The sequence below is a fragment of the Camponotus vicinus genome, unplaced genomic scaffold, assembly GCF_025532165.1.
Source record: "Camponotus vicinus isolate PSW18456_S1 unplaced genomic scaffold, iyCamVici1.0 SCAF_4, whole genome shotgun sequence".
Taxonomy (NCBI): Eukaryota; Metazoa; Arthropoda; class Insecta; order Hymenoptera; family Formicidae; genus Camponotus; species Camponotus vicinus.
The window spans coordinates 14584603-14597775 of NW_028141976.1; the positions used below are offsets into that span (position 1 = coordinate 14584603).

The 13173-nt window shown below is 38.8% G+C and overlaps 1 protein-coding gene across 1 annotated transcript in view; it reads right to left on the minus strand.

The window, feature by feature from the left end:
• LOC145970171 (uncharacterized) overlaps positions 1-12247 on the minus strand; it is a 61098-nt gene extending 48851 nt beyond the window's left edge. The window contains exons 1-2 of the mRNA XM_083096701.1: positions 12106-12247; positions 2126-2251 (exon numbers count right to left, since the gene is read on the minus strand). Of these exons, the coding sequence (XP_082952827.1) occupies positions 2126-2250 (125 nt within the window). The 5' untranslated portion in view covers position 2251; positions 12106-12247. The remainder of the gene's footprint in view (positions 1-2125; positions 2252-12105) is intronic.
• Positions 12248-13173: the final 926 nt, after the last annotated feature.

The window sequence follows — 13173 nt, forward strand, 5'->3', positions numbered from 1 at the left end:
AAAAAATCCAATTATAAAGTTGGTACAAACTTGAAAATTAAAATAGAGAATTTTGTGAGTTAAATTTTCAAAAATATATATAAAACATGTATTATTTTTTATTTTATTCTTCTAGCAATAATATAATTTCAAATATTTTATTTGAAAAGTTTCAATTTGATACTCGGTTAAAGACTTGATAATAAAAAATATTCGCAATAGTTTATTATTCAAATTTATTAAAATAGCTCATAAAATAATAATTCATAAGATCATTAAAATAACATATTTTTTGTTTATGAGAAAAATAACGCGAATGCAATTGACAGAAAGATAATTTATACGTTATGCATAATTTTATCGCTATCATATTTGCGCTACATTCATTATCAATGATAATAAAATGCCGATCATTAGGCTGTTCGAGATTCATGTCAGTTCCGATTGAAGCTCGCAATCGCTCTCCTAGACAGGCCATGAAAGAGAAAGAGAGATGATGCCATACATCAAGCAACTACTCTCGTCTTTAATAGCGAAAGGGTAAACTCTCGCCCGAGCATTAAAGGTCGTGGATATGAAATCTGTCGGTGCTGTTCTAAGGCGATAATGGAGCCTGGATGTAGGTACAACTACGCGAGATGCGTTTCGCGAACCACGGAACGAACGATCCACCAAGCAACGAACCAACGGCCGGGCCAGCGCGCTGGTTCGAGGGAGGTTCGGTATGTTAATTACAGACCAACATACGTATCCCTCTCTCGCTCCACCACGTCCCACAGCCCCTTGCCGTGGGTTACCTCGGTTGCCAGCCGATTCGTCTTGGAACGGCCCCCATCGCCGGCCTCGTTGCACGCAGGGCTCGCGTGAGACCGACGAGTCGACCCTACGACCCGAAACGCTCGTTTTGCCCTCTTTCGAACTCGCTGCGAGAGCAGCGCGGGGAGGAGAGCTCGATCGCGGCTTGGCTCCTCTTCTCTTAACCGCCTCCTTTGCGCCTCCTCTCATTTCTCCCGTCGAAGGCTAACCTGATCGAGTGATCAGCAGCGTCAGCTGCTGCATCGGAAATAAAACACCCTAGATGCGCGGGGTGCGAATTTAGATCGGATGTTTGGAGACGGATAAACGATTGACGTAGCTCCTTTACCATTTTTTATCAAGTAGGGGAAAAATGTGAATCGCTACCACTTGAAAATTTCGTTCGAAAGAGACACCTATCTTTTATGTTAAAGTTCTTGCGGATTAATATAGGGTGGTGACAACGACAATCTGATAGAACCTAATCACATGCTTCCATCAAGCATTCATAAATGCAACCAATGAATGGAACCGCTATCACCAACAGGTCCGCGTTGATGTGAAAATCTTGCCTCGCTCAGTTTCATTCAAGATCGTAGAAGAAGATAATCTTTGAACTGATCTATCTCTCACGCAAGGTGAAGTAACTACGATCCATGATAACGACCGGTGAGCCAGAGATGCTTGAGAGAGACTAAATCAAAGCTACCGCTTATAACAAATGTGTCTTTTCTCTTAAAAAAAATTTTTTTCAAAGTCTTTAGCCGGACTAACTTGCAATTAGACCGAAGCTGACCCGCGTTATCGGTTCTATTTAAAATATAAAAAAATAATGCGCGAAGCACGATCCATCTTATGCATGAGAATGTTGCTTAAGATCTCTCATCAATTCAGTTTTTGTACATTTGGCAAGAAATATGAGTCCAAGATACGCGATAAATATGTTTCGACCATCAATCATTTCTCTTGCGAGATTCTCTAGCTTGATACTTTCTTCGAAATGATACGTGTTACTCTGTCGGTTTTAACCACGAGAAGAACGGAGAAGTATACACCGGGCCAATTTACCGCGTATATTCGCAGAATGAACTCGCAATCATTTTTCCGGTTTTGCGCGAAGGAATGTTTCCTTTTTTTTTCAACGCCTTATCGATCCGCCCATCACGCGCAGTTGCTGACCTCAAGATCTTACCCGGGTCAGCCCGACTCGGAATCTTATTTTTTTGCGATACAACCTCGACCGTTTCCCTCTTATCTCGATGCCGAGGGCAGAAAAATCGACAATTTGCACCTGTGCTTCTCTCGTTCGCGAGAACAAAGGCTACGCAAATATATTACATGTGGTACTCACCGCCAAAAGTGTGGCATGTATCCAGCGGGGCACAACTCTCGGCACTGACCGCACGGTGCACCTTGGAGGACAACATTTCCGGACGAGTAATTATTGGGCGGCGCGTCTTGTCCCGGGGACAGCATTCTGAAACGAACACGAATTTACGGTGAGCGTGTCATTTTGGCACGGTCCTTCGTAATGCTTAACCGCACTTTGCTACGTCGAGAGTGTTTCTCAACCTGTCCTGCGATTCATAATAAATGAAATTTTACCGTAAATAAAAAATATAATTCCCTTAATAATTTTCATTATGTAAGAGAATAATTTTTCAGTAAAAAAAATTCAAAAAATTAAAGAAATATGTATGTAGAAGATGAATATATAAAAACATTACATCTAAATTTATTTAAAAAATCTGGATCAATAAAAGTGATAAATTATTTTTTTATTGATATTTTTATCATATATATAATTATTAAATATATAATTATTAAATATCGTCAAGTTATTTAAAGTAAAATGTGTGTTAAAAAATAATGCAATATTACATGTCAATCATAATATTGCAAAGTACATTATTTCAAAATGAATGTAAAATGAGAATGATTGAAAACAAAATTAAATTATTCATGATTTACAACTTGCTATAAATCGTTTAATTACCATAAGATATTACAATCGAAAGCGTGACCCCACCATTGTCGTAAAATATTAGTTCGATCATCGCGTGACAAAGAGATCTCGCTCAATTATCACGTCGGGGATCGTCACGATCGGGGGAATTACCGCAAACTGCATAGAGAGTCTGCGTCTCGTCACGCCTGAACGGATTGCGAAATTTGTCTTCTCGCAACGTCGATCTCGAAGGATTCGCTCACGGCGACGGTGAGATTGAAGAACGATCCTCGTGCGACGATCCAGCAACGGGCTCGGCTTGAACCCTCCAGCGCGAGCGGAAACTCACATCCGATGCAGTGTTATCGCGTATTCGCGTAATTATCGTCATTTTGTTGACGAATGAGATTTCCACGGTTCTCATTTAGATCCGTTTAAATCCGTAACGGGACGTTACATGCTGTTAAAGTACCATCTCTCTTTTCCTTAACTCGCTTCTTACGCGTGATTGTGCTTGTTGTGTGTACATATCATGCACGATACAGGGTATTTCTTAATAAGTACGAAAAATTTTACGAGATGATTCTTTGTCGAAAATTAAGGGGAGTTTTTCATATAAACATATACTCCTACATCCCTCCCTGTGGAGTTACACTCCTCCAAAAATGGGAGTAAAAATTAGGTTTTTATTTTTTAGGTTTTTAAGTTTTTATTATAATTTTGTTTTTGTTCCAATTTTCCCAACATTTACTCTAATTTTTATTTTAAAATTTAACTTCTTGTAATTCGAAATTTAGCATCGTGCTGTGCACGATAACGTATTTTTTTTCTTGAAAACTACTGATTTTATGAAAAAAATAAAAGAAATAAAAAAGTTTCTAAATAAATCAAACTTTTTAATGCATATTTTTAAATGATCATATTCCGGCCTATTAAAAAGTTCTAATAAAAAATTGAATAGGGCTTGCTAATTTCATCCTCTTATAACAATACGGGAGACTGAAAAGAATATTAATAAATAACCTTTTTACTAGTAGAAAATATCTACCCAATTTCATTTTTTTAACTTGTTCCAAATTTGAGAAAAAAAATAAAAATCTAATTTTTACTCCTATTTTTGGAGGAGTGTAACTCGACAAGGATGTAGGAATATATGTTTATATGAAAAACTCCCCTTAATTTTCGACAAAGAATCATCTCCTAAAATTGTTCGCACTTATTAAGAAACACCCGGTATATACGTAAATTCAGACATTAGTTAAATATAAATAATGATTAATAAACCACTTCTGTCTCGAGGATCTCTGTATTTCATGAATTAAGATATTTAGATCGCTTCCGCGATATTTTCTAGTAATTCGACTAGTCGATAATAGTTTTTTATAACTCCGTATATTACATTCGTTATATGTATACGCTCAGTTGCATGCTCGCACAAGCGTGTAAATTGACAAATTTATTACCTCACGCGCTCGTACTCGACGCGAAAGTCGCGTCTTTTTAACATGCATCGCATTTATGTTCGCGCGCGTCGTGCATCGTAAACTCCTTCGACGTATCGAAACTGAAAGTTCGCCTGCAATCTTCGCCTGCATATTTCTCAAACGCGATCGCATTGCCGTTCATTAACCTCGATGAAGAGCAGAAGGCCGATCACCGTAAAACATCAAGTGCTCGAAACGGGTTTGCCATCGATAGATACCGGCCAAGTGCATTAGATCGACATCGAATTAAGTCGAAATCGCATTCAATAAAGACCTCCCGTTCGCGTTAATGTAACAGAGAGGTCGCAAAAGAGTCCCTAATCTCTGAATCAACTTACGATCCTAGTCACACCCTTCTACCAGGTTTGCGAGGACATCAATCCGCGCGTCGCACGCATCATGCAACAGGCCTGCCTGCGAAAATAATTAATTAATGGCGCTAACTAATACGGGGAAACGGCTGATTACACCCCGCTCTCGCTCGAATTAATAATCGAAGCTCGTAATTAATAGGTAAGCGACAGCGTTGCCGCCGCGGCCTTCGATCGTCAGCGATTAACTGACATCAGGTGTAATTACACCCCTCTTCGAGATTTTATTGCGACGAAAATTGTTGTGGCGACCTCGGCTGTCTGCTCGCTAACGGCCTTGATTTACCTCCATCACGTAACGCTATTAATAACAACGTCGTGTTTTGGTCACATAATTCTAATTAAGTTCGCGAGTTTATTGATAATAAAAAAAAAAAGAAATACGCGACAAGGTTGAGTTAATGAGGTACACGTATCTTGAAAATGTGTCACGCCTGAGATATCGAATCTGAAACACCTTACATTACATATTATGTCTTAATATAATTTCACCATGCTATCGTTTTAAATCTGACTGAACTAAAACGCCCACTCTATGTATAGCAAGACAATTTCGAAAGATACGCACCATCGCGTCACATGATTCTTTTCCAAGATGTTTACCACTCCATGACGATGTAAATGTAAGTCTAACATTACTTAATAGTTTGACGTAACATTGAGATTACGTGTAACGTCAAGTAATCACAATTCATCTTGCCAAGTCATTCGATCTGAGACATTCTACTGGGTTCAATCACTGACCAAAACTCATTATCAGTCCAGTTACTCATATGCATGGAATAATGATAGATTTACATCAAGATAGTTTAGAAATTAATCAAGCTTCTTATATTTTTTAATCATGCTTCTTGCAGGAGTTATAATTGAAAATAAGTTTCTCATAAAAATTGACTTGTAATGATACAAACAATTTTAAAAACAAAGAAAAAATTATATCAAAAACAATTTTTAATACTACCATTAAAAAAAAACTTGTAAAAGTACATGTGTTATTCAATATAATAGATACAATGATATGTCAAGAAAGAAACACAATTCAAAAATTACGATGCATTATACTTTTTTGCATACAATACATTTAAAAATTAATATTATATAAATATAGAGACTTTGTAAAATAAATATTGCAAAGAAGAATAAAAAAGGATATAGATAACTCGCTATATACATTTTGATTTTTCTTTTTATCGTATGTATATTTTTTTAGTTATGACTTTGCATATCCCTTAATAAAAAATTAATGTAATTAACTTTGGATTAGAGTAATTAAAGCAACTCTCTTCTGGATTCCATGTACATGTATTAGTAACGGATTAAGCCTGCAATAAGGGACATTGACCAAGTATCTAAATAAGATCGCGACAAGTAATCTAAGGTTGAGCGCAGAGTGTCGCATCAAGATTCGCAGATCTCGAAGGACATCTCTCTCTCTCTCTCTCTCTCTCTCTCTCTCTCTCTCTCTATCCCTCTTAGAAGAAAAAAAAAATTGGCGTAACTTTGTCGGATTATGGCACACTCGCCAAACCTCTCTGCCTTTGTATGCATATAAACATATTTCTCTCCATCGTTTGAGTATACAAAGTGAACTTTTTATTTTCAGCTATGCAAACGTAAGAGGCTTACGTCTGACATAATTGACGCGGAGATATACGATGTGCGTTCTATAAAAATTGCCCGCCTCTGTGATGACAGAGTGGAATCATGAATTATAAGCGGACAGTCAATGGAATTTTTGCGCTTCTGCACCGTTGACTTGATTGCAAGAATTAATGAGAAAGCTGCACCTGCGGTGCTAAGTTAAACAAGCAGAGCTCTCAAGTTTATTTAATCTTAAAGGAGAATTTAGATTTGATTAATGTAGTACACACTATTTTTAATATTACTTTAACTCGATATCGATGCAAATCTTACAAATGTTTCGATGAAAAAGTGAAAAACTTTTGTTTGCTGTCTTTATAACTGCATTTTTTAATAATTTAAAAAAATAAATTATTATATTTTCATATTATAATCTCTATATCCTTTATTTATCCTTTATTTAATTTAAAAACAGTCACAATCCATAAATGAAAATTCTGTAAAGTTGAACTCGATTCGATTTTATTTTACTGTTCCTGAGGCTTGATAATACACTTTTTAATTTTCAATGACTAATCTATAATTACACAAATAATCCAGATTGACGGAAGTGATAAATGATCCTGTAAATTATAACTCTGTATTATATGACTATAATTTTAGTAATCATCTCAAAGCATTATAGAAAATATCGTTACGCTGCATTAGAAGGGGGAGAGTGTCGACTATCTCGGTACATCGTATACCTCTATTATCTCTCTCTTGTATGTCACCTACAAAAAGCCAGATACAATTGCAATTTGAACTCGATTCAAATAATCGTGGAATCTCTGGCGGCGATAAAAGACGCCAGGCTTCACCTGCCTGCATCGGACCACAATAAGCCATTGAAATTTAATAGCATCACCGGAATTGAATGATAGAATGTTCCGCGGAGCTACAGCTGACGCTCGCGTCTTTCCACCGCTACAAATTACACTCGGTAATTCAGTTCCTTGACCGCGAAGTCGCGCAAGAAGTTAAGTCTATTCCATGGCAAGTGAACGACCGCAGCTTCCCGTGTTGGTTCATAAGTCACTGGCGGGCCGTTAGATCACAGAGCGAAGAGAGATTTCGAGTGTTGACCGCGCGAAATGTACATCTCTATCGAGGTTCGACGAGTCCATGATTCACGAAAATTTACGAGCGATTGTATTGTTGGCGTCTACGTTTACCAACTAACGCACCTGCGATCTACTAATTCCTATTCCGTTACGATGATCTCTTTCATGTCAAAATTTTCAAAAAAATATGTCATATTTATATAAATATAGATTTTTCATTGTTTTTTTATTATTTATTATTTTATTATTGTTTTATTTTTTATTTATTTTATTATTTTTTTTAAAGAGACTAGTTTTATCTCTCTCATAATTCAAATTATCTAATATTTGTAGAAAATTAAAATTTGATACTTTCATCTATTAAAAAAAAAAATTAAATTTTTCTATCACAAAATGTCGACGCAATAGAATAAATGTAATAAAAATTTTTTTTCCATTATCACGTTTCTAAGGTACAGAGTATTTCAATTACAGCATCGCGCCCTTCCAGTTTTCAACGGTAAAATTGCAACACGAAGAGTGCAGGAATACACTTAAGGGCCGCTACTTTGTGCATAAGTTAATGGTCGCGAATAACAGGGAGATCGCCGTATTATATAACCGATCACCAGGAAGCCGGCCTACCCGTACTCGCCTCGAGCTTTGTCTTAACGACGCTAGCGTACGCAAAGTTACCGCCGATCGTCGACTCATGCTTACCAACGTTTCTCGCATCCCGCGCCCATGCTATGCTATAATGCGAATCATTGCCACTGTACACGCACGGATCCGGACATGCGTCCGAACGACAGTTTCATGAATAGAATCCGTAACGACAAGCTGGTAAATGTCAAATTTCAAAGAGATGCGTAAGCTGCGCGAGAAACGAGATTTGTCAACACGCGTGATTAAGTAATATACACATATGTATATGTAATCGATAAATCTCTCTCCTCATAAAATACAAGTATAAAAAGATAATTATCGTTGCCTAAAAAAATGTTGCGAAAGGTATCGCGTTAACTTTCGACATAAAATCTAATTATCTTCCGAAAGAAGAAGCGTCTCGAATAAAACACCACCTGTGTAAAGACCGCGAGAGGGGGACTAATTAAGAGAATCACCTCGTCTTCCTAAGCATTCTTTCGTCACGAGCGATCGAGTGTCGCGCGGAATCGAGCGCCACTTATCGAAAATTTACGGTATCGTTCTCGCTTTCTTGCGCATATACACACAGAAAAAAAAGGATATTCTTGTTTTGAAAATATATTTAGTTTTAACATGGAAATCTTGAAATGAGATTATCGCGTTAATTAAAGAAAAATATAATTGCTTACTTGAATGAAGCCATTTTATATAATTCAATCAAGAAAAATATCGTTCACTTTCTCGCGCATATACACACAGAAAAAAGGATAATCTTGTTTTGAAAATATATTTAGTTTTAACATGGAAATCTTGAAATGAGATTATCGCGTTAATTAAAGAAAAATATAATTGCTTACTTGAATGAAGCCATTTTATATGGATCAAGAAAAATATATTCTTATGATTTAAGATTTAATTTCCTTGAATGAAAAAGAAACAATGTTAGATAGAAAATAACATTTTTAAATCAAAGATTATAATTTTCCTAAAGTAGAATAAAATAATTATATATTCTTGAGGTGACAATTACAATATTAAAATAAGACTGTAATGTTGTTGAAATTTAAAATTATTAAATTCTTCTAAGAAGATTATAAATTGATGCGTATATACGAAACAATGAACGCGTTAGTTAAGTATATAAATTTTGATTTGACACTTATTTTTTTCTGTGCACGGAGGGAAAATTAATTCCGCAATCCAACGCGCGAAGATATATAATTTATGCACTCGCGGTGTCCGTATCCCGCGGGCGTTATTAGCTCAGGCTAGTTTGGGAACTGGTTGTCCCGAGTAAACAACGAGTGTCCCGCACGCCAGGTGTAATTTTCCGCATCGACGAGTCCCGTCGATGGCGCCGTTATTTTCGGAGTCTGTGCGCGGAATAATCGCGAAAATCATAGTTTTCGACTTTCTCAGCGCGCCGTAAACCTAAATAAATACCCTCCCCTCTCCCTCGTCGACATAATTACACCGTAATTCCGCGATTTCTCGGCCGAAAGCGAAACGCGTGCGGGAAATAAGGAAAGCGGGCTACGCGACCCGAAGAAGGAGGCGAAGAAGCTGCTGCTGCAGCGGAGTAATTAGTATCTTTTTACGTCATTAACGTTTAAGCGAGAGAAACGACGTCGGCGATAGCGCGAACGCAGGCATGTTAATGGACGCGATAGCAAGTGTGCCCGCGAATGTTCTGCCCCCCTTGTGCTTTATAATTCGTGAAACGACCAATTAACGTTCTAAGAGAGGTAGAGTAGGTGGTTTGTCTCTTTCTTTCTCTCTCTCTCTCTCTCTCTCTTTGCCCTCTGCTCGTCTTCTTCCCCCGAATGACCCTTCGAGACCGCCGTGCAGGTGGTACGAGGGACTGCTCGTTTTCACGTTTTCGGAGAAGAGCTTTCTGGCTAGATTAACTCTTTAACGATTACACTTTTACTCGCGCATATATGATGGAGAAATAAATGATCGAGGCTTCTTTAGGCGGTTCTGATAAAAAAGAGGTTTCACTCGTAAATTAATCCTTATGTTCGCCCAAATGTATAATAAATGTAGAGCAACGTTATCTTTTTTACGAGAAAATGTATCTTATATTACGATGCATATAAAAATATTTAAACGTAAAATACATAAATGTATTCATTTTGAGTAACATATAAAAAAACGGAGAAAAAGAAGGGAAATTTTTACGAGAAAATGTATCTTATATTACGATGCATGTAAAAATATTTAAACGTAAAATACGTAAATATATTTAATTTTGAGCAACATTAAAAAAGGGGCTGCTCGTTTTCGCGTTTTTGGAGAGGAACTTTCTGGCTAGATTAAGTCTTTAACGATTACACTTTTACTCGCGCATATATGATGGAGAAATAAATGATCGAGACTTCTTTAGACGGTTCTGATAAAAAAGAGGTTTCACTCGTAAATTAATCCTTATGTTCGCCCAAATGTATGATAAATGTAGAGCAACGTTATCTTTTTTACGAGAAAATGTATCTTATATTACGATGCATATAAAAATATTTAAACGTAATTTTGAGCAACATTAAAAAACGGAGAAAGGGAAGGGAGATTATATAAATTTTGATTAATGCTTTAATTTTGTAAAGGGTCTAGTGCTGAATCTCACACGTTGCCTGGATATGAATAAAAATAGTTTAAATGTAAATGCGTTTCTATTTTTTTCAAGCAGCAACATACGCAATATGTTTGATAAGAGTATAGGAATGAAAAATATCGATGACTTACTGAAATGTGACTCTACACGAAAACAACGAAAAAAAGAAGATAAATTGATCATATGGTTCGCAAACAACACTCGTGGTGAGACGAACAAGCGGTAGTGTGTGCTAAAAAAATATAAATATATCACGTGACACAATAAAAAAACACCTATCTATCCATAATGTGAAATATCGAAGCACAATGAAGAAACTACTGCCCGAAAAGGAATAGCTTGGCCGCAAGAAAATATGAACCGCGATTGGGACAGTAATTTTTTCTGACGAAACTTTCTCTCGAGCAAATAATCCATCACTTGAACCTAAATGTAATTAGTTTGACAAACTCGATTAATCTGGAAATGTTTATCTCAAGAATATGCTATAAAATTCATGAAAAATGTGCCTCGGAAATGCCAGAGGATGATTGATAATGAAGGCGACTGGACTTTATTAATTAATAATAAAGCATCGCAGTTTTAATCGAGTAGTATTTTTTTCCAATTTATTACAATAAATTGTTTTATTAGTTATGCCAGATACGCTCTTATCAAACGGACAGTATATGCAACTCGAAAGAAATTTTCGTCAAGAAAATAAATGTTCTCTTGCCGAGAGAGAGATTAAATATTTTATAATATTAAATTTTAATATTAAACTTTAATAATTTGAAAAATGTTAAAAACTTTATTAATAATCATTTACATTTCTACTAGGCTAAAGTGATTAAAAATATTTATGAAAATTGATACCAACTGAAAACTATAAAAATTTACCCGAAACTTGACAAAGAAAACAAGTTAAAAATAATGTCATATTGAAAAGATAAAGACTATATGTTTTAATCATAAATATAATGAGAAACTATTGGCGCAATTTTTCTATAATTTACTATTCATAAAAGAAATAAAATATACATATACAAATATATCTAAAAAATATATTTTTAATCCAAAGAATTTTAACAGCGACGCGCTCCAATCGTATATAAATAAGAAATCAAAAATCCAGACGGCGGACAATAAAGTTGTTTGTTGCGGGATACACTGTCAAGTTTAGGGTTAAAGATCCCTGACAGGGGGCCATTAAAATCCCCGGCGCAGCGGCTCAGCCTCGCATGACTCGCATCGGCGTCCCAGCGTTCACCAGGAGTCGGCAAACTATGACTCGCGCCTTTTCCTGGCACAAAGACTCGGTCCGTTCCGCGAGAGAACCCCATCCCATCTCGTCCCATCGCATTCGCCTACAAAACGCTCGGCTCGCCGATCGCGACGCGAGATGCGTCCGTCTTATCTCCCCTGCGCCAGGTCTCTTCCGCGATGAAAGAGGCGAGCGCGCCGTCGACGCCGCCACCGAGCCAAGTCGAGTCGAGTCAAGCCTCGCCGAGCCTCGCGCGATATCTGCGATCGAGAACATGCGCGCGCGAGCGCGCAGCTTCGAGGAATCTCACGCGGAACTACGTGCATGCATGTATATATATATATATATATATATATATATTACCTGTTGCTTTCCCGATGCGGCGGCGCGACGCCAAGCGTCGCGTGGTCCAAGAACGTGGTCCGAGATCACCGGCGAAGGATGCGGGCCCCCGCTGCGGTCCCGCGACGTGCTCCGATTCAAGCACGATGGACGGGAACCAGACTCGCTCTCGTATCCGCTCTCCGGAAGGGCAAAGAGAGCGGCGAGCGTCAAGCGCGCATCACGAGCGACGTGGATTCCCGCCGGGAATCTGGAGAGACCGAGCACCTGCACTTGCACTTGTCGCTGCACCACCGTAATCTTCGCGCCGCGAATTCACCACCGGCCACAAGCGTAACGTCGCGCGATACCGTGGGATAACGAGCGTCGCGGCGAGCGAGCGCATCGTCGCCGCATCACCGTAACACGTCAAACGCGAATCGACGTCACCTTTTCCTTGTCGCTATCTTCGCGTTGGTTACGCGGCGCGCTCGTAATCGCCGACAACTTCGCGACGCGACGCGCTCGTAATCGCCGACAACTTCACGACGCGACGCGAGCCGGCGAATCTGACCGGAAGATTTCAACTCCGAAATGATCTCAACTCCGATGAGCGCGCTTCGTCGCGCTAATTGAAACGAAAAAAGAGGAACTTAAGACTCGTACATTCGATCGCGAATTTTTTTTCGACGAAACAAACGCGCGAGCGGAAGCGAGAGAAAGAGAGAGAGAGAGAGAGAGACAGGTTATGCACTTGGCGATCGGTCGGACGATCGCCACCGATGCGCGCACACGCAGTGTGCGTTCGCCGACGTGATCGCGCACCGACTTGTGTACTTGCCAAGGGTGCCTTGTTCGACGGCGCGCCAACACGCAGAGACCGACCGACCCGAGATGAGGCCCAACTCCCCACTCCGTCAAGCGCGCCTCGACTGGTTGCCGCTTCTCTCCTCGCGTCGATCTCCTCTCCGCTCCCCCCTCCCCTCCTTCCTCCTCCCGCTCCTCTAACGTCCCGAATGCCACTGGACGTTCTCCTTCTCCTCCCCATCCCCCCCCTACCCGTCTCTCTTTCCGACTCACGCTCTCGCATCATTGTGTGTCTTCTCTCGC